Source organism: Zonotrichia leucophrys, chromosome 4 (genome assembly GCF_028769735.1).
Source record: "Zonotrichia leucophrys gambelii isolate GWCS_2022_RI chromosome 4, RI_Zleu_2.0, whole genome shotgun sequence".
Classification (NCBI taxonomy): Eukaryota; Metazoa; Chordata; class Aves; order Passeriformes; family Passerellidae; genus Zonotrichia; species Zonotrichia leucophrys.
This window is the reverse complement of record NC_088173.1, coordinates 40,280,770-40,301,651: the sequence shown is the minus strand read 5'-3', so window position 1 is coordinate 40,301,651 and position 20,882 is coordinate 40,280,770. Positions and strand designations below refer to the sequence as shown.

General features: G+C 39.8%; 1 protein-coding gene across 5 annotated transcripts in view; it reads right to left on the bottom strand.

Annotated features, from left to right (window-relative positions):
• Positions 1-20,882, bottom strand: part of DCLK2 (doublecortin like kinase 2) — an 80,025-nt gene that overhangs the window by 19,275 nt on the left and 39,868 nt on the right. For 3 of the 5 annotated variants that reach the window (XR_010439901.1, XM_064711249.1, XM_064711247.1), the window contains exons 3-8: positions 16,425-16,527; positions 14,033-14,131; positions 12,719-12,766; positions 9,150-9,244; positions 2,804-2,876; positions 1,735-1,843 (exon numbers count right to left, since the gene is read on the bottom strand). Coding sequence is in view for 3 of the 5 variants with exons in the window: in XM_064711249.1 (XP_064567319.1) it covers positions 1,735-1,843; positions 2,804-2,876; positions 9,150-9,244; positions 12,719-12,766; positions 14,033-14,131; positions 16,425-16,527 (527 nt within the window). In the remaining 2 variants the exon portion in view is untranslated. The remainder of the gene's footprint in view (positions 1-1,734; positions 1,844-2,803; positions 2,877-9,149; positions 9,245-12,718; positions 12,767-14,032; positions 14,132-16,424; positions 16,528-20,882) is intronic. The other 2 variants (XR_010439902.1, XM_064711248.1) reach the window with 1 other exon arrangement.

Genomic DNA, 20,882 nt, shown 5'->3' with positions numbered 1-20,882 from the left:
CACAGATGACATTCAGAGACTTAGCAGCCCTTGTCCCATTTCCAGTGGGATTTAAGTGGTTTCCAAAAATGCACAGCTTATATTTCTCATAATAAATATGTTATCTTGTGCTTTTAAGCTGCTATCCTTCATTAATATCCCTGGGTGAGGATAAGGGCAGTGGAAAACAAAGGAGATGGTGTAGGGGGTGTCTGGGATCACCTGGTTGGGATGTAAGCACTGATGAGTTACTCTGTGGGTAATGATAAGAGATTACTGGATCATAGTCCTTGCTCCTGTGGGAGATTTCAATTTTCCCAAACATTAAATGGCAGAGAACCAGCTTGGCTGCGCAGGGAGCTCCTCGTGGTGCTCAGGGGGAGCTCTGGAAGCCAGGTGGGGCTTTCAGAGCTGTGGTTGGTGCTTGCAGGGAGAGGAGAGGAAAGGCCAAAGGCCCAGTAGGGCTGGAACTGGCCAGTGTTGAGTCACTTCAGCCTTTCTTGAGTCACTTCAGCCTTTCTTGAGTCACTTCAGCCTTTCTTAAGTGCGTCAATAGCAAAGGGAGCTCGAAAGAAAACACTGGAACTTGCTGAAGACTGTCACCTGACTAACATTTAGATAAGGCAAAGGCATGGAATGCTTTTTTTGTTTGCCTCAGTCTTTAGTGCCACTGATAGAAGCTGGGCTGCCCAGCCTCCTGAGCCAGAGGACCACAAGGGTGGGAGCAGTGACCTTCCGTTTGCTGACACTGAATTTCCAAGGGCACGACAGAAAACCCAGGGAACTGCAGACCTGTTAGTCTAACCTCCATTCTGGAATGAGATTTTTCCATTCCAAATTCTTTTTCTTTCAATTTAACTAAAACCAGCAGGCGAGGATCAAATAATAGAATTTTTCTCTAACATTTATGTTTTTCACAGTCATTTGCTGAGTTTTCCCAGTATTTGCGTACAAATTGGAGATTCCTCATAATATTTCAGAAACAGATAACTCTCAGGTTGATGAAAATAGCAGAAGGTGGTTCTAAAAAAGATACACTGAGAAAGTGACAGTCAGATCATCTGTGATGTTTGCACTGGCAGCAAATGTGACACAAGGCTTGCAGAGGAGGAGCAGCAGCCCTGCACAGGTCTGTGAAGGTGCCCTGCCCACCCCACAGGGAATCAGGCACAAGGACATTTCAGGCATGTTGGAGGGTTCTATTGAAGTTCTGGCTCCCCCACAGCACCAAACACAAGGAGCAAGCCCAGGGGAGGCACCAGCACAGGCTGATGGCCAACAACTGCGTGTCTTTGGGAGTGCTCTACCCACAGAATGCTGAAAGCTGTGGAAAACCACGTCACAGCAGGCACTGGGGACCCCACAGCAGCAGAACTGCTGAGGCAGAAGGCTGGGGGGGTCTCTCACACTCTGTTTAGATGCCACACAGAATTTCCTGTCATCCACAACCATCTGTGGTGTGAGAGACTTCTTGAAGAGCTGTGGGGTTTCCTGAGGAGGCACCAAGAGAAGGTGATGGCTCCTCTATTTTGTGGGATAAAAAACCAAGGTTCTCTGCTGCTCTTGTATCCCTTTGCTAGAGGAAAACACAGGGAGCTCTGCATGTTTTGCTATGCCTAGTTCTCCTGAAGTGTGTGCATATTTTTGCAACTGCTCTTTGCTTTCATCTCATCACATTAGTCTAGGAAATTATGTTAATGCACAGGGCTTTATCCAGTACAAGAAGCAGCAGGACTGAACAGTCTCCTTGCTCACCGTTCCACACACTCCTTTACAACAGCGAAATTGCCATCACCAATCACCTTCCCCACTTTATACTTCTCAAGAATGGTAGATGACCCTGAGAACTTGTTTCCATTCAAGCCTGTAAAAAAATAGAGAAGTCAATAATGCAAGCTGAAGAGAAGTGTCAACAGGATGCAATATATTCCCAATGGGCTCCACAGACAAAAAACAGTCACAAATGCAAAACAAAACTTAAAAGTAAGCTGTTTTCCCTGCTGCAATCCCCTTGGTTTTATCTCAAGTGTAAAGAAGAAAAAGATGAACCCAAAGATATTTGACCTTTGAACATACAAATAAGCCTCTTGCTATGTTTTTGTATAGGCATATTCTAAAAGTAATGAATGCAGTTAGAAGTTCTTAATGTAAAATTTTCTGACCTCAAATTACTTTTTTGACTTGTTTTTTTTTGCAAACTCAAAGCAAAAATGCAAATAAGATGCAGCTACAATGCATATAAAAGACCCAAAAAGTTTTATCTGCTGAATTCCTTGAAGTACTTGTAGGTACTCCTAAAACATTCAAAATGCAAGTTATTTTGATAGATGCTTATTTCAATATTTTTAAAATGAAAACCATTACTCCAACATGAAATTTTAAAATATTTTAAAGTAATTTCCTTTGCTGTAAAGAAATGAGGAATGAAAGGTTTAATTTAGCTAAGGTCAGTTGATTGGCCAGTGGTTCCACCTGAAGCACAATGAGCTCTTTTGAGGAGGGTTCCTCTTTCAATCCAGCCACAAGCACATTTCTAGTGATAAAGCAGGTCATGTTCAAAATCAGCCAAATTCCTGACAGCCACTATTGAAGAGCAAGGTCCAGCAATATGCTACCAATGGACAAAATAAATTAACAAAATTTATCTCCTAACTTTACTGCCTTGATGCATGAATTGGGCTAAAATTTTTCCAAGGCGAATCAACAGGGTAACAAACCTCTCCAAACAGAAAATTATTTGGAGCCATCAGAAACCAGCAGTGCTAATGCAAGTCACCCACAGCCAAATTCTGGCAAGGACTGGCAGCAGATTTGGGTGTCCTACCTTCGGGACTCTGGCAACGGAGGGACTCAGGAACACCATTCACATTGGAGGAGGATCCACCATGTGCGGAGATCTGTGGAAGCACACATGAACTTCTAATTTCTCATGGTAATCACAAGAAAGAGCCATACAAAATTGCAGCAAAGTTGAAAAAAACCCCACTAAAAACACTTATACAGATTCAGTTTACTTTTCTACTCGCATCTTATTTTCACTCTTGTTTTCTCAAAGTTCATCAGCATTGTCACTTGCACCAATTTAAGATTCAGCCACAATATTTCTATTTAGATAAGCAGTTGAACAGATTTCAGTAAATAGCAAAGAAAAGTCCTTTCAGCAACACCTGCAGTTTTGGCCTAGGTAGCCAGGTACATCCATGATAATCAGATTTATTTAGCCATCTATCAGGCTACATTTTAGGCTATTACAGATGTGAAGATTTTGACACCTACAAACATTTCAATTTAGATGTATCAGATATGTATCCAGACATAGATCCAGTTTTAGTAACTGTGACACTGTAAATAAACAAATATCTAAATAATTTTCAAGCATGACAGCTGAATAAAATTGATTTTCCTGCACTAACAGCTTAATTGATGCTGGATTTGAATCTTCATGATTCTACTTTAAGTCACCCTGTCATACTGCCCAGGGATGTAAACGAGGCTAAGTTTTTATTTTGAAAAGGGGTGGAGGCATAGGAATGAATGCCATAAATAGTAAAATATACTGGATGTGTTCTGTGCACCACTTTTATAAGCTCTCCTATTACAGTTATGCAGAGGGATGCTGCATGAAATTGAAATAAAGTTTAGATCATTCCCCCTCCTCTATGTAACATTTCTTGCTGTTCTGTGAAGTTCCAGACCTTGTTTTCTTCATGGGCCATTATGGTGGTTTTCAGCACTCACCACAGGAAGGATTAAAATGCTTCTCTGCCTTAAGCTCAGTGTCTGTTGAAATGGCTTTTCGAGACACCGGGAATGCAAATGCAGCATTTTGCCTTTTAGCTGACATTGTCTGGTTACACTGCTGAATATTTTAAATCATTAACACTATTGTCAGGGAAAGCACTGAACTGACAGATAGGGATATTGTCTAAAGGCTCATGAAATGCTAATGAATGCTTAAGTTTCTAGTGGCAGCTGAGCTGCCAGATCAGCTAAAGGTACAGTAACTAGAAGCTGTACAACTTAATTTTGCAGAGCCCCCAAAACAACAAAATTTACCCATGTTTGGCGCAGAAGTAGCACCAAACAGCAAGCTTCTCTGCTCCTTGCTAATCACTTAAATCCAGGCTAAGTTAAGGCTGCTGTCTTTCTGAGTTATCTGTCTATTTAACAGGGATTAGGAACAAGGACATTTGGGTTAAATGACATTTGCACAAATCATGAGTCAGTCTCTTAACCAGTCAGCCACATTTTCTTCAAGCATGAAGCAGAGATAGCAGAACAGGCCATGGCCAAGTATTAGTCATCAGTCTAAAATATTAGCACTCTATTTTGGGTTTTCAGTGAGTGACAATACATGGGAACATCTAGCCCACATTTCCAACTTCCTTCAGTCTTGTAGTCAGGGCAGAGCATGACTGGGCACATTCCTTCTTACCACAAGAAGGAAGCAAACATTAACAGGAAAAAAAGCTAAAATGAATACAAAAATAAAATAAAAATAATGCTGCCATTATGGCTGAGGTTTTAGATGAGAATCTGAAATGGCAGGTTTAACCCTTGCTCTGCCACAACTCCACAGCTGGTGGGATTTTATTTTTTAAGGATCCACAGATCCTTATAAATAAACCCATATTTTCTTGCCATAGAATGGTACCTTGGCTGGCAAACCTCTGCACTCAGGATTAAGAGTGCCCATGACATGAATGTTTGTGGAAACATTTGGGGATTATTTTCATATTGAAAGAAATACCTAACTCCTTGGCAGCTACATGGGATGGTGGTGAACCTAACTGTGGAGCATCAGTATTTTAGTGGAACTGTGGATTAATTTTGCAGAAGTATTCTCTGAAATCTGGGGACACTTTGGTTATGTCATTGTAATTCATCCTGAACAGCTGCAGTAAGAAGGGGCTAAAAGATATTCTGAACATAATTAAAATACTATTTATATAGTCAGCATTTCATAAAGATATTGTATTTACTATTATAATGCTTAATAGTAACATAATGTGTAAGACAGAAACTTAGCCTTTTTTTTGATCCTTACACATGAATTGTAAATTCACCAAATGCATACCTTAAATAATCCCTCTATGAACTGCTGTGGCCCCTGTGTCACTAGGCTGGATAATCACATGTAAATCATCTTTACATATAACTACACACAAAGCACATGTGTACAACACAAAAACCTTGATGAAGATAAGCACTAATCCTTCAAATCACTTAAGCACATGTTTAACTTAAGTACATTAACATCCTCATTGAAGTAAAAGGAACTACTCAATTGCTGAAAGTTAAGCAAGTACTTATTTGTTGGATCAGGCTCTAATGCCCTTTCACTTTGGTCGTGTGGTCCATCAATTGCAAAGTAACACCCAAACAAATTCAAACACAAAGCTATTTAGCATAATTCTGAGTCTACAAAAGGCTTCAACTGTAAAGCCTCTTTATTTGGATGATTTTATTTTCTTTTTAAAAATATTGCAACACTTTCTGGTCCGTAATTTGAAGAGGGGACAATAAGGCAATCCAAGTAAGCATAAGGAAGTTATGACACCATATTGTATTTCCAGGGTCTCCCGTGGCAGGGAGGAATGATGAATCTCACTCCATGTTCTCAGAAGGCTAATTTATTACTTTTTTATACTATATTATAGGAAGAATACTATACTATACTAAAGATTACAGGAAGGATACTGAATGCTAAAATGATAATAATGAAAACTTGTGACTCTTTCCAGACTCCCGACACAGCTTGGTCCCAATTGGCCAAGGAGTCAAAACAACTCACACCAGAACCCACTGAAACAATCACCTGTGGGTAAACCATCTCCAAACACATTCCACAGAGCACAACACAGGAGAAGCAAATGAAAGAAGAATTGTTTTCCTTTTTCTCGGAGGCTTCTCAGCTTCCCAGGAGAAAAACCCTCATCAAAGGGATTTTTCCAGAGAATGTGAATGCCTCAACACCACTTTCCAAAGTTGCACCAATTTCCAAATTTAACTTAATCTCTGGGTGTTTTTTATGGTACAATGTCTGCAGAACAACAGATGTGCTGGAAGAGCTGAGTCAAATCACCCATAACAGCTTTGCATGAAAGTGTACACTTAGAACCAAAGCAAAATGTTAAACCTTTCCACTGCCTACAGAACAGCAAAAGGACTTTTCTTGGTCAGCTGTCCTGTGGCACCAAATGCATCATTACCATTATTATTAACTCATGCACCAGATTTTATCCCCATTGGAATTCAAAAGAAAAACAAGCAACTCAGCACATTTGATCAAAAGAGAGCACTGCTCAGAGTAGTCGTTTACTTCATGCCCATACTTGTTAACTTTTATATCTAAATTTTCACCTGGAAACAAAGCCTCTGCTGGGATGTTAAAAAACCAGCTTGAATAAGACTACATAGGGTATTGGGTGCATAGTATCCACATTTGTCACTTACTGGAATAAAGGCTTTTATTTGGGTTCATGGGGAAATTCCATCATGTTTATTAAGACATAGCTTTAATTCCTGACTTCAATATAACCTCAGAGTCCACTATTTAAAACACTTCTGCAAGCCTGGGATGCTGGACTTACTGTATATACTGCACAATTAATAGCACAAGGGCACTCTGCTTGGAAGGGCTTGAAAGGAGAGAGAGACAGCCCTTCCCTTTAAAGATAAACTGCTCACAAGGAGTCTTTCCTGGGAGGAATTTTCTGTGCCTGAACATACCTCTCCTAACAAAAGAGTTGAGAAGCAGAAGGAATCCTTGGGGACTGAAGAGACTTCTCTTTAAAGGAATAGTGGCATTCAGAGAATATGATATAAGATTCAGAGTCTGACACTGAGAAGAAATTCCTGCTGCAGTCAGTATTTCTGCAAGCTGGCTGCCTTGATGACTAGCACTATCACTTATACTCTACATTGATTGTCAAACTACAAAAAGCTTAGCAAGGTTCTAATCTATAGTAAAATATCTTACTCTGCTCTGGCTTTTCAAATAAAACAGCTTTTAAAGTGCAGTTCAAGTGCAGCTGCTCTGATGTTCTGCTCTTTACAGGAAACAGAAACATCAACCCTGATTCTTTTCACTTTTTTATGCTGCCTCAAGCATTATTCAATCCTGCTGTTTCAGCCTCTACAAAAACAAATATATATGATTTGTGCACAATAAATCACTCAAAATATTGAACTCCCAAAGACAGAAAACTCTAAATACACCTTATTCTGTCACTGAAGTAGTATTTATATCTAAATTTTCACTCAGCTGTAGTCATGGCACCTTCTTTATACAAGTGCAGGAAGCCAGACTGCCTGTGCAGCAGTGCAGTCTTAGCAACAAGGAATTATTAAACAATAGGGAAAAGCAATGATCTCCAAATAATAAAATTGTTCCCTCTCCCCCTTTTCTCTCATCAGAGTAACCAACAAAAACCCAATTTCACAAAAGGGTGTATGAATTTCTTAAAAGAATCTGGTTTTGGATAAAACTGTGCCTCGGTGTTACTGGTTTTATGCTTCCCCAAAACAAACCTTACTTCTACAACATAATAGAGAAACAAGTGTGACTGAACAGCACACTTGATCCTTTTGGAATTCCCCTGATAACTTTCCCTGTCTTTTGTCTCAGGAGCACAGCTGGGACACTGCTGCTAAACAGATGCATCCTAAAGGATAAAACGAGAGGTGCTCACTACCCCAGTAACACACCAGATCTGAGGGGCTTAGTTTGGTTTTGCTGTTCTCTTTGGTTGTATGGGAGTGAACAATTTGACACAAAAACCCATTAGTACCCAGCACCAATTAAATTCCAAATTGAAAACGTACAACAGCCTACTTGAGTCAAAGTGAATGGGAAAGGGGACATGTCCAGTTTGGTGAGAATTGCTTGCTGCTACCAGAATTATCTCTGCCTTAATAGAGCTTTAATCAGTTAAAAGCAGACAGGGCAGCAGTGGAAAAAACCAAGGCAAATTATGTTGTTTCTAAACTTGTAATTTCATTAAAGAAAGACCAAAGAGCATTTGTTAAATATAGTGCAGAGCAGCTGAGAGCCTCAAGCCTAGTGATTCTGGTGTCCTCTACTGTAAGCTCCATAGAGGAGCTGTCCAGACAGATTTTAAGACACACAGTTCTAATTGTCCATGTCAGAACTATTATTGCTCTTGAAAATTATTGAACCAAACAGCTACCGATATAATTTAAAATTAATTTAGAAATTGAACAATTAAAAAATAAATTAAACAAATAAATTAAAATGATCACAATCCTTTGTCAGAATTATCAGAAGCAGTCTGGCAAAAACCAGTGCCAATACTCCTTGCAAAACAAGACTTGATAACAATTAGCATGTCAAAACCCAAATCTGAGCACTATTCAAATCACGTCCTTTAGCCAGACTCTTAACGGAGAAAACAGTTTTCCACAGAATTATGCAGCCTCTTCACAAATGCTGTGCTCACCAATAGGAGCTATTACTTGATCAGAATAATCAGTGCAAACCATCCAGTCTGCTCCCAGAAAGGCTGCAATTTATGATTCCATAAGAAAATTCCCTTTGAAAGGACAGCTGCACAAATGCAGCAACGAGATGCTCCACTGTCGCCCAGAATGTACCTTTTATTTCAGTGAGCCAAAGGCACAGAGCAGGCTCCAAGAACTGCAAATGCAGCCAGTTCTGAAGTGGGAGTGGAGGAGAAATGTCTTGGTGCAGCACAGCAAAACCTGCCAGGCATCAGGCTGCTCCCAAAGGAAGCCCTCAAACCCTTTCTGGCAGGAGCCTGGGCTGAGGGGTGAAACGGGTGCCAGGGAGAAATCAGTCTGCTTTAGATGAAACTTGGGCAATGCTACAGACTATAAGTCAATACTACATTTCCATAGGCTGAAGGGATACAAACTGCTTGGAGGATTTCTGCAGTCCACAGAGCAATGGAAAATCTGGAGGACAAAGTGGCATATTCGAGCCAGCACCCCACTCTGCCTTTCCTAAGCTGAGTGTTCAACCCAGACAAAACACAAAAATCTTACTTTAGATCTTTTCTCCACATTAACAAAAATCACACTTGCAAGGCTACCCTACAAAATTATGGGTTTTTATTTTTCCTTCAGCACCAGTGTCACACAGTCACAAAATAATGAGATTTAGGGGGTTTAATGGTTCTTGCACTTACCTTGAGTCCACGAAAGCTGCCTGGGCTTGTTGGTGAAGAGCTGGAGGACTTTGTAGATTTTGGGGTGGATAACTGACTGCTTGGGGTTCCATTAACTGGCCAAAGTAATGAAAGTGAACAAATGAAAGAAAAGATGAATAAAAATCAAAAGTTATTACTGAAGCCTGCAAACATAGACCAAAACAGAGTCCTCAGTATCTCGGAATAAACATATATATTTGCATGTCACAAAACTGCACCCTGAAAATTCGTGTGGCTGGATATGGAATCAAGGAGACTTGCAAATATTGCATTGTCATTCAAGAGATTAAAAAGACCCATTCTGTCCTTTGCCAGGGCAAGAGTTTTGGGCACAGAAACAAAGGGGGAAAAAAACCCCACAGCCTTCAAAAATTGCATAACAAATTGTGGTATCACACAATAAAATTTATAGAAAGAAAATGCTTCTGAGGATATTTGACCCCCTTCTTCAGTTTGGATCAAGGCCATACTTTCTAGGTAGAATGTTTCACAGAACTGGAGTTCTAACAAGAAGAATTCACTGTTTGCATAACAGAAAACTTCAGCAGTAGTTCAGAAAATATTGATTTAGGGGGAAAAAAACTCAACAAGAGAAAAGCTAGCAGGTTGTTTTTGAACTTCAAGTTCAAAAGTGACTTTGAAAATATACAATATCCTCCCTCTTGTCTTAAAGAGTTCATTCATTTCAAGTCCAGATTTTTAGACAGGCCTCATACAACATTTGTTATCTCTCTGGTGTATTGAATATTACTTAGGTCAGTCCTTGTATTTTTCTGAAAAGGTCAAACTGACAAATTTCATTATGCAGAGAGAACAGTACACTGTCCATCAGACACAAACATGATGCAATGTTATATGATGAGACATCATTTCTTTTCAGCTGATCCTCATTTTTCATGGGAGAGAAAAATATACTAGGCAGAAATTTAAGAGCTAAAAATTCTTCATAACATGGTGATGAATCATTTTTCCAGAAAGAAAAGACAACCCTGGTAAACAGAAACTGAGCTTCAAATTAAGTAACCTGCACAATTCCCTTACATATTCAGGTCTGTCATGGGTTATACATCACTTCTTAAACTACTGGATTTATTTTACAGGATCCAGCACACTAACATTATCTGAGTGAGGGAGATTCCTTTCAAGAACTATTTTTACAGCCTGGGCAGCCCATTTGCCACTAGGCCAGGCTGACTGCACTGCAACTTCCACAAATCCCTGGTTTTGACCAAAATCTCCTTCTCTGGTGTATGATGTTAAGATATAACTAATTGGTGGTTAGTTATTCTATAAGTCTATCTTGAAGTCTGATAACTTGGATTTATATTCCCGGTTCTGTAACAGGACCAAGACCTTAGTATTCTCTTTTAAAAGTATTCAATATATTTAGGATATTTTCATCTTAAATTTAACAATGTTTGCCTGTAAGAAAAATAGGTGATTTTAAGGGTTTTGGTTTTTTTTGAGAAGCTGAAAGCATCTAGGAGTACACTACCCTCCTGTAGACTTCAGTGCTGGATAACCAATGCATCCTTGTTTTAGAAGGAACTTGCAAGTGTGACAATGGCAAGGGCTAGTGACTGCTATCTTACTGTTTTCTGCTTCTTGCCTGACCAAAAATGAGATACTTCAGTGGAAATGTCTGAGTTTGCTTCCAAATGACAAACTAGTACCACAGGAGGAAAAATATTTTTTGTTTCTTGAAAGATTCTTTTATGCAGCTCACAGAAAAGTCACTTCTTCCCGGACATGACCACTGTAAGGCATTCTTGTCCAAGTCACTACCATCCTGTTTAAGCATTGGCTGAACCACTAAGTTGTTGCAGTTTGGCTGGTTTAACATAAGGTGCTTCCCTCCCCAAAGTGCCCAAGGAAGAAGAGCCCAGATTACACAGACAGCACTGCAGCTCTTTGCTGATCTCAGCTATTCTTGGTGGAGAAGGGTGGTGCTCTGAGCCAGGGGTGTGCCCAGATGAAACCCAGAGGTGCCTTCCAGCTTCTGTGCCTCTACGGAGCACCCAGTTCATTCTGCTGAGGATCCTGCTGGAGAGAGCCGCCTGCAGATTCCTCTGTGCCAGTGCCTGTGGAGAGCACTGCACGTCAGCTGCCAACAACTGCAGCAGCAGGGAGAGCTGCAACTGGCCCTGGCCACATGGAAGGATTTTGCATCCATAGGGAGTCAGCCAACTGCTTCTGCTGGCTCTGGTTGGGCTGCAGTTAATTTTCTTCACAGCACAGAGCTAAGTTTTGGATTTGTGCTGGGAAGTGCTGCTGATCCAGGGATGTTCCTGCGATTGCTGAGCATGCACAGCATTGAGGCCTTTCCTGCTCCTCATGAGCTGAGAGGGGACACAGGTGGAAGAGTTAAGGAATATTGCAGACCATACAGCATCGTGCTCAGCAGTAAAATGAGAGGGAATGCTGGCAGAGGGGACACTGCTTGGGGACAAGGTGGCATCAGTCAGCTGCTCATTCACATCACTTGTTGCTCTTGGGTTTTATTTCTCTCTCTTTGTTATTTTCACTGCAGCATCATTGTTGCTAATACTATTGTTACTTCAGTTATTAAACAACTCGTATCTCAACCCATTAATTTTCTCACTTTCACCCTTACAATTCACTCCCAGAAGTCAGGAATTGCCTGAAGTGCCTGTGCGGTGCTTAGTTGCTGGCTGAGGTTGAACCATGACACTGCTATTTCAGACAGCAGAATTTTTTTATTCCCTCACTCAATAACCCAGCAATCTCTATTGGCACAAGTGTGCTGCTATGGATTTGCTGGTTGTTGCCTATGTATGCCAAACTCACCTTTTTAATCTATTTTCTAAGTATAAATTATTTTGATGTTTCTTTCCACATGCATACCAGTGAATACACAGGAAAAAAACCCAAACTTTTCAGTCATTCTGAAGTAGTGTATATTAGGCTATATGTTTGGCACAATGGAATGTTTAAAACTTTAAAATCTATTAATGACTTCTAAATTGTTTACTTCTAGTATGACCCAAAGACTCAATTTATTTGCTAATCAGTTTGTATGTTACTTGTTTCACAAATGCTTTGACTTTGAACTGAAAGTTCAGCGATTCCTCAGTTTTTTTAGAATTTAGGCTGAAGTGATACAAGAAAAATAAGAAATTGCACATAAAATTGAAACATATGAGATGGCTTTGTACTGCTTTTTTTCAGTAATTCTCACACCTGTCTTTTTGCTGGCTGAAATTTTTATTTTAATATGCTTTAGAATAAACATAAAAATATATTGCTCCTTAGAATGCTCTCTACTTGTAGTCAAATTATACCTTTAAACATTTAACTTTGACACCATTAGTGGATGTCCAACAACTGAAAAGCGTTATTTCACTGAAATTGTCTACCTCAACAACAACAAACAACAAAAAAATCCAACACCCATTACATCTCTGTTTCATCCAATGCAAAATGTGTTTCAAGCTTGAACACATTCACAAACACAGCACCAAAAATACAGGTAAATGGAGAGGGAGGAGACACACTAGTGATACACAGCCATAACAGTAATGGCTCACCTGGGGATTTTGCTGAAGAATGAGCACTGGAGTGGCCACCCCTCTTTACTGTACTCATATATTTGACACAAAGGAAAAAGACATTAAGGAAAGAAGTTATTGAACAGCTCTCAACATGCACGGAAGGAAGAAAGGTAAATAAAAGATAAGTAAAGACTACATGTAAAAAAAATAAAAATAAAGGCAAGTAAATAGAAGGATAAATACCACACACTTTGCATACATTTTTAAAATTAACCAAACCAAAGAGGGTCTAAGTAGAAATAAGTATGGGAAAGACAACACTGATATCTAAATACTTTGCATAAAATTCACTGCTGATAGATATTCTACATCTCATATCTCTGGAGGTAAAAGAATTGCATTAAATGTAGATCAATTGCAAAATTTGCCCTTCATGAGGCATTGTTTTGCAATCCTCCTTTGAAGCTTTCCAGCTAAACATTCAACCTTTATAAACAGATTATTAATGTTCCACTTTGAAAAAACCCAATGATAAAATGACTTTAACCAGCACTAATTAAGCAAAACGAATGTGGACATAAGAATATTTAACATGTCACAGTTTTGAATACACACAGAAGCTTACATTTATAGCTACATTCAAAAAAGAGCATCATATATTTACATATTCAATAGTTCGATTTCAGGGGGAAAAGAAGTATTTAGAAATTAAATTCAGTGGTTAAAATTAAAAAAAACCCCAAGTTTCTCCCTTTATTTACATAAAATGGTTGGAACATATGGTGTTCAGCCAAACTGGTGGCAAAATCACAGTGTGAACACCTCTCTTTGAAATTACAAGAAGCACAGGAATAAAAATTCTCTGTTAATGGGCAATCATAGTACAGTACATCTCCTAAAATTACTTGAACCAGCAAAGTCCTGTATTTCTGATAGCATTTGGCTCATGTAGGAGAAACCTTTCTAATTCAAAATTTAAGGGTATACTCTGGTTCAATGAACATGAATTCAACCACATGTATAACCCTGCAGTTAATAGTTTTCAGGAAAATCAAGTGCCATGCTGAAAACATATCCCAAGAGCACAATTAGCACAAATTACTCCAATGTTCATAAACTGAAGCTACATGTGCCGTAATTAAAAAATAGAAACCATGCTTCTTCCTTGGATTTAAAAAAATAAATTGCAAATTTCTTTTAGATTGGTATCAAATCTGTGAGAGGCAAAATGAAAAAAGGGGTTTTCCCCCCTCTTGTATTACAGACAGAGTCAACAGGTTTTTTCAGCCCATTAGAAAAGAATTAATTTTTGTGTATTTGCTGTGTTCAGCTCTTTGCCAGCAGCAGTACCTGAGGCAGGGGATTTGCTCCGACGGGAAGGTGCTGGGCTTTTGGAAGCAGCGTGCCTCACGGCAGCGGAGCGGGAGTACGACTTCATGACACGGCATTCTGCAAGGCAAGAAACTCTGTCAGGGGCTCTGCCAACAGCTCATTCACAGGCTGCCTCCACACAGCATCCAGAAAATGACCAGCACCTTCTAAACATCTCTGCCCAGCTGAGCCAAACAGATTTGTAAGAGCATCTCACAACCCTAACCTACTCACCATAAAAACCCGCTTGAGCTACTCAATGTGACATTCTGCAGACAATATTTCTTCATGTCCTGAGGCTGGATTATTGCTACAATTCAAGTTTGTACATATGCTGATGCCAAGGTTCTTGCTGTAATGGCACTTCCACACTGGGCAACTGCCCAGCTAGCACTATTTCCCTTCTTTTTCAAGAAACTGATGCTGTGACCAATTTTTGAACAGGTGAAGAATGCCTACTGTTTCCAGAAGGCTGAAACAACAGACTACTGTCATTTACCATCAGCTATATATCATTAAATTACTCAATGGGAAAGTAATCAATGAGCACACATGCATTGCCATTTTGGTAGCATTTTATTCCCTATGGTTAGCATCGTTAGCAAATCACACCCAATGGGATCATAAATTTCTCTCCTTATTTTGTCCCTGATGCCAATGCCATCATTAGGATGCCATGTCATCATAAAAAAATTAGGTTGAGCTGTATGCCCTGCCAGTCATGTATATAATCTGCTTTTATCCATAAAGACCACCAGAGCTATTAGAGGAAGCAAGGACCACCAAAGCTGAAGAGATAAAGGAAAGAAAGAGGAAAAGGCAAGGAAATGAGATCAATTAGTCTGTGCCTTGTGTAATGGGAAAAGCAAATTTACAGCCTTAAAATCTGCTAGGGAAATTAGGATTATAGCCAGACTGGGATTTGCATTGTGATTCAATACAACCATGCTCTTCCATTCCTTCATAAGAATAAAGTAATTTTTTAGCTGTTAACTATGTTAAAAACCACCCTTTTGGTCACCTCCACACTAACTGACTCAACATAATCAAGTAGTTCTGGAAAAGCAGCAGCCTAGCAAGAACAGCAGAATGGGAGGCAGTTGAATCCTCCATCCATCCAAATGTACAGCCAGTGGGTAGATATACATCTGTACTTTCTGCTGCAACTGAGCATTTTGTAATGAAATAATGATAATGATGTGTGTAAAAAATACAGGAACAGAAGGTGTTGTTGTTTTTGTTTTAAAAAAATTTAAATCCTTCATTCACAACGTGAAGCTCTTCTGGAATAATCTGATTATTCTTGCCAGGGCAAGTTTTCTTTACAATAAATAATTTTTTTCATAAAAGAAAATCAGGGTGTTTGTACAGCTCAAACAATAAAGAAAGAAAAAAAAACATGTCTAGTAGGGCCTGTAGTGATAGAACAAGAGGAGTGGTTTTAAAGTAAAAAACCTCTAGATTCAGGCTAAGTATAGGGAAGTAATTTTTTATTGAGCAAGAGGTGAAACACTAGAATAGGGTGCCCAGAGAGGAGATAGATGTCTCACCCCAGGAAACATTCAATGGAACTCTGAGTAACCTGAGTTTGTTTTTTTTAAGGTCTTGCCAGGAGTTGGACTAGACAGGCCCTTTAAAGGTCCTTTCCAGCTCAACCCATTCTACAGTTCCATGAACATGGAGGAAAAAGACCCAAGATCTTTAATATTTGATGTTTCAAGACAATTCCAAAACTCTCTGGTAGAGGACTGCCTCATCCTTGAACTTACATTACAAAGTTTTTCTTTATGGAAAAACAGCTTTCATAAGCAAGTTCAATTCATGATCTGCCCAAGGCAGACAGAAGGGCACAAAGTTCCAGATTATCTCACCTCCTTCCCTACCCAACATCCCCTATAACCTCAAAATATGCACAAGGCCAACACTTGGTCTATAGCAGAAAAGACTGGAGTGTATGAATTGTCTGGCAGGGTAATTCAAGACTGGAAATGAGCATGGCTACATATGAGATTTTTTTTAAAAATCTCATGAAGAAAGCAGTATGGAAATTATCTTACAGTCACAGATGCCAAAAGTGAACATCATTAACAGATTTTAGATTCATTAGATCCATGACAGAACATTTTATAATTCAATTCTGCTTTCCATGTAACTTTAGGGACAGTGTCTCTTCTGGAGGAATTTGGATCAGGTTTGTTGGCACATTTTAACAGGCTTACAGAACCCAGATGATGGTTTGAAAAAACTTTTTTATCCATTGGAAAACATCCTCCCATGTCTATTTTCCTGAATCACACCATTCTTGAGGGTTGAAGAGGGGAATGGGATGGAGCATTTCCTGGCTGAGTGGGTTCAGGATGTGCAGCCTTACCGCTGTGGTCCAGCACGAAGTCATCCTGAGCATAGCGGAACTTCTCCGGCCCGCACGCGATGAACACGTCGTCATCGCCAAAGAAGTCCTGCAGGCACGTCACCTGCACAGCAAAACAAACACACACTACTTTCAAAACTAAATCTGGAGTTGGACAGCAACAATCAATAAGTTTGTCCTTCTCACAGTGATACCTTAACATTCATTTGTAATGACAAAGTGCTCCAGTTCCTCAGCATGTCAGATCTCTAGCAGCGCAGGAAACACCAGGGCCAGGAATGTGAAATATGACTGCCCCTTACCTCCAAAAACTCTTACATTTAGCACCTGTATTTTTGCTTATAGTTACATAAGCATGCTGATGACTTCTACCTATAACTGCACACACATTACTTTGACGGGAACATCTGAAAACACTATTCAAATATCAAAGATTCATGTATTAAGAATACATTAATTGCTTGTGGGAAGATCTGTTGAATTAAAGTGATTGCATCTGCAAATTGGTTTTTTTATGTTCTGAGGCATTTAATTTCCATGTTTTAATGTCCTGCTAAAATAAAATAATGAAGTAACTCTCCTTTTTATTAAAAGGATTTTATATTCAAGAAAATAAAGAAATAGAGTCTCTTCCATGCTCTTTGCAGTTGTCTGTTCGTAATTATATGGGTAACGATTCTACTTGGATAATGATGTTATCCAAGTAATGCATGTCAAGAAGGATTGGGATATCAGAAAGAAAAGATGGTTTAGACATCCTCTAAAAGCCCTAAACCAAATACCTTGAAAAAAATCTCCATCCTCAAAAGTCAATGAAAATCACCTTGTTAAGGAGCAAGTGTCTGCTTTCAAAACAGTTAAAACCAAAAAGCCACAACAAGAAATTCCACTCATTCTAACTCCCTTGTGAGGGAAACAAGTATTTGCAGGAAGCAAGCTGTTTTTTTAGATGCAAACAGATTAAAATTTTAATGTATAGTTGTTTCTCATTCTTTTTTAACATTGCATGCCCACATGAAATTTAGTAGTAGAAGTTAAAATAATTTGGTAAAGCCATGAAATCAAAGCAGTAATACAATAATCTGCTTTTAGAGAAACCGGGCTTTTTGTTTCCCAGATACCTGTCAAGACCATTTGCATATTTCACCCACTGTGGTCACAGCAAACATCAGCAGCAGTACAGGCAAGGCTCTCTGGTGCCTGCAGTATTCCAGAGCCGCTCGGAATGCCCGTGAGCCCGAGCTCTCCGGAGCGCAGGAACTCTGGCGCAGGGCATTCCCCACCAGCACTGGGGTTGTCATGGCAGCTCCCCCAGGAGAGCAGCCAGACCCTCAGCCCAGAGCCACTCACAGCATCCAGCATTTGTGTCACTGTGCCACGCAGCCAAAGGGCCACAGCCAGCACCAAAACCCTTTCACTGCCCCCTTACTGATGCAGCGACAGTTTGCTCTCATTATGAGAGAGATTTTCAGCTCTGCCAGAAACTGCTGCTTTTAGTCAGCCAAAGAGGTGCCAACAACTGGATACAAAAGGCTGCACAAATTTAAGAGAAGTTTTGCGAACTTGGGATTTATTCCTCTCTGCTTAATAAACAAGAGGACTCGTCATCATTTCCACAGATTCTGGAAACCAGCAACCAAGCCAACAGGAAAAGCTGTGAGAAAACTTCCAGAACAGATCACACTCACCCAGAACACAGCAGCACTGGCAGGGCATGGGCAGAGATGTTCTGTGAGGTGCAAGCCCACACTCCAGGTCCCCAAAGCTGGGAGCCATCTCCACAAGCTCTGCCTGCCCACCACTGCTCCTGATGCCCTTGCAGTGCTGTTTCGAGCAGGCTGGAGTTAAATGTTGTGGTTTAGAAGTGCCTAAAATGAATCTTTCTGTTCTGATTGAAAGCCTCACCTCACCCCTTAACCCATCCAGTCTAACATCTGAACTGAGAGTACGGGAAGAAGGAATGACAGATTTTATGTCAGAGTCTGGGAAATACACAGGGGTATAATGCAAGCAGCAGCATCCCTTTGCTGTCTGCAGAGCAGTTCTACAGAGTGAGGCTCAGATCTGTGCACAAAAGATGACAGGAGCACTCTTAGAAATGCTCTGGAAAGTCTGCTGAAAACGGCTACTAGGAGTGGGAATGAATAAGGAATTCTAAGAAACGTGTAATTCCCACATATCCCTCCTCACATGTTCATGTACATAGAGCTTCCCCAGGCAAAAATGCACAGGAGTAATCCTGAGCACCAGTGATGAGATAAGCTGCTGAAGGTGAGACACAGCACCTGTATCTCAGAGTTCAGGCTGAGGGCAGCCTGTGCCTGCTCCCACACGGTGTGCCCGAGCCTGTGATTCCCACCCGGCAGTCACACAGCAAGACACATTGCTGTAAAAGTATCCACCTTCCTGTAAAAGTGTTAAATACAATTATAACTGAAAGCCAGATGAACACTGCTATGAGAAAGCTTTACTCAGATGCCTGCTATATTCCAACAGGGAATACTCAAAGTTTCCCTTCTCCCCACAAATAATCCAGACTGGCTACACCTAAAATACACAAAAATGAGAAAAGTATTGAACAAGTGTATGCAAGAAAGAATAAAGACCAGCTAGAATTTACCAATCCCAAATCACCCCACATTATGAGGTGAGGAAAGCATTTGCAAAATTAAATTCATGGAAATGCATTTTTATAAAAGCACAACCTAATAGTTATTTTTCTAGGCTTTTACTGTAATAAAGTCAAGTGAGGATTTCTCCAGGTGCAAACCGATGTTAAAATGAAGTCTTCATCTCCTAAAGAATTAAAACAAATATATATGCAGCAATTAATGATAAAAGATTTTTGCTCAGTGTTCAAAAAATTATTAAATTGAAATTATTAACTTGTTTGTATATGATTTTGAATGCTGTAAGTCCACCATGGTCTAACTCACAAATCACCTAATTCCACTCCAAAGAATATCTGAACTTAGGTCACAGGAGAGGGGTTTCATTACTTAATCAGGATGCAATCAATTTGGAAATTTATAAACAAAAAATCTTGAAAAGTTTTTTTTTAAGTTTCATCAGCTGTGAGATCTGTGGATATGAATAGGATGTCAGGTATTCCAGAAAGTTAGGGACCAAGATTTAGTTTATCAAACTAGTGTTTGATGCTTCTCTTTCCACTATCCATCCATAGTCTTACCCACTCTTTGCTTTGTCCCACTTAGTGCTAAAAGCACTTTTCTGTTGACTTTGCATGTTTCAATTAACATGTTTAAAATGTGTTAAACCCTATTTATTTCTAAATGCAACATCCTTTCCCAGACAAACATTGCCTGTGACCTGGTAACTCCACTGCTATCCCTTTCTTTAAAACAAGAAATGACTCACTGGTGCTCCTCTGACAACTCAAGGCTGCTCAGGTTGTCTTGCTGCACTGCTTTTCTTCAAAATACATCTCTACACACAGCAGAGTGGAGAACGTGTGAGTGAGACTGCATTGGTTTCGCACTCAGTCCTTCCCTCAGAATCCTTTCAGTGGCATTCTCTCCACAGCTTTCTGAGACCGTGGGCAATCCACTCAGGGCATCCCTGCTTCCTGATGGGCTCAAAAAATACCCCAGCTGAAGGAATGAAATCTTGAGACACTGGATGAAGTTTCTGACAAACACAAAGACCTCTCTTAGAGAGGTCCATATGACTAAATATGCACTATGTTACAGGAGTGTCAGGTGTAACAACAGCTTGTAAGACAATTACTGGTCAAAGCACTACAAAATCTACAGCTAAAGGCACAAAAAATGTGGCAGGAAAAAACCCCACAAACATGGGGCATTGAAAAGAAGGGAGAAAACACATCTCTTTGAAAAATCAGATTCCCGATCCACTGCTGTCTACTAGTGCAGTGCTTTAATGTCACACACAGCCATCTTATTTACCTTCCACAATAGGCCTATGTTTCTGACAAACATTTAAAACCAAAGAAGTTTGCTCTTTTCAAAGAAATACTCCTTCAGTCAGATCAAGCCACTGGATTAGAACATACAAATTGTCATCCATATGGAAATCCCTTTCCCCTTACCACCACACACACCTTGAAATGTGATTTACAGCAATCCCTACTTCCACTGCATCTAACAAACAGAAGATACATTCCCTCCAGAAAAAGCATGAATAATGATCAACTGTTTATGAATAGAATTCATCATGTACTTATTGATTGCCCTTTATGATGAAGATACAATGGGCAAAAAAATGAAATACATAGATGAAGAGTTATCCAGAAAATATTTTTCCTCCAATCTCCAGAAGAAAAATACTTTTAAAAAAGAGAGGGGGAGAAAGAGAGAGAGAGACAGAAAGAGTGTGTGGAGCCAAGGAGGTTTTATAAACACTTGAAAAATTCCTGGAAATTCAAATTCCCAGAAATCTGTAGCACTCAACAGAGTTCTGTGATCATATACCAACAGC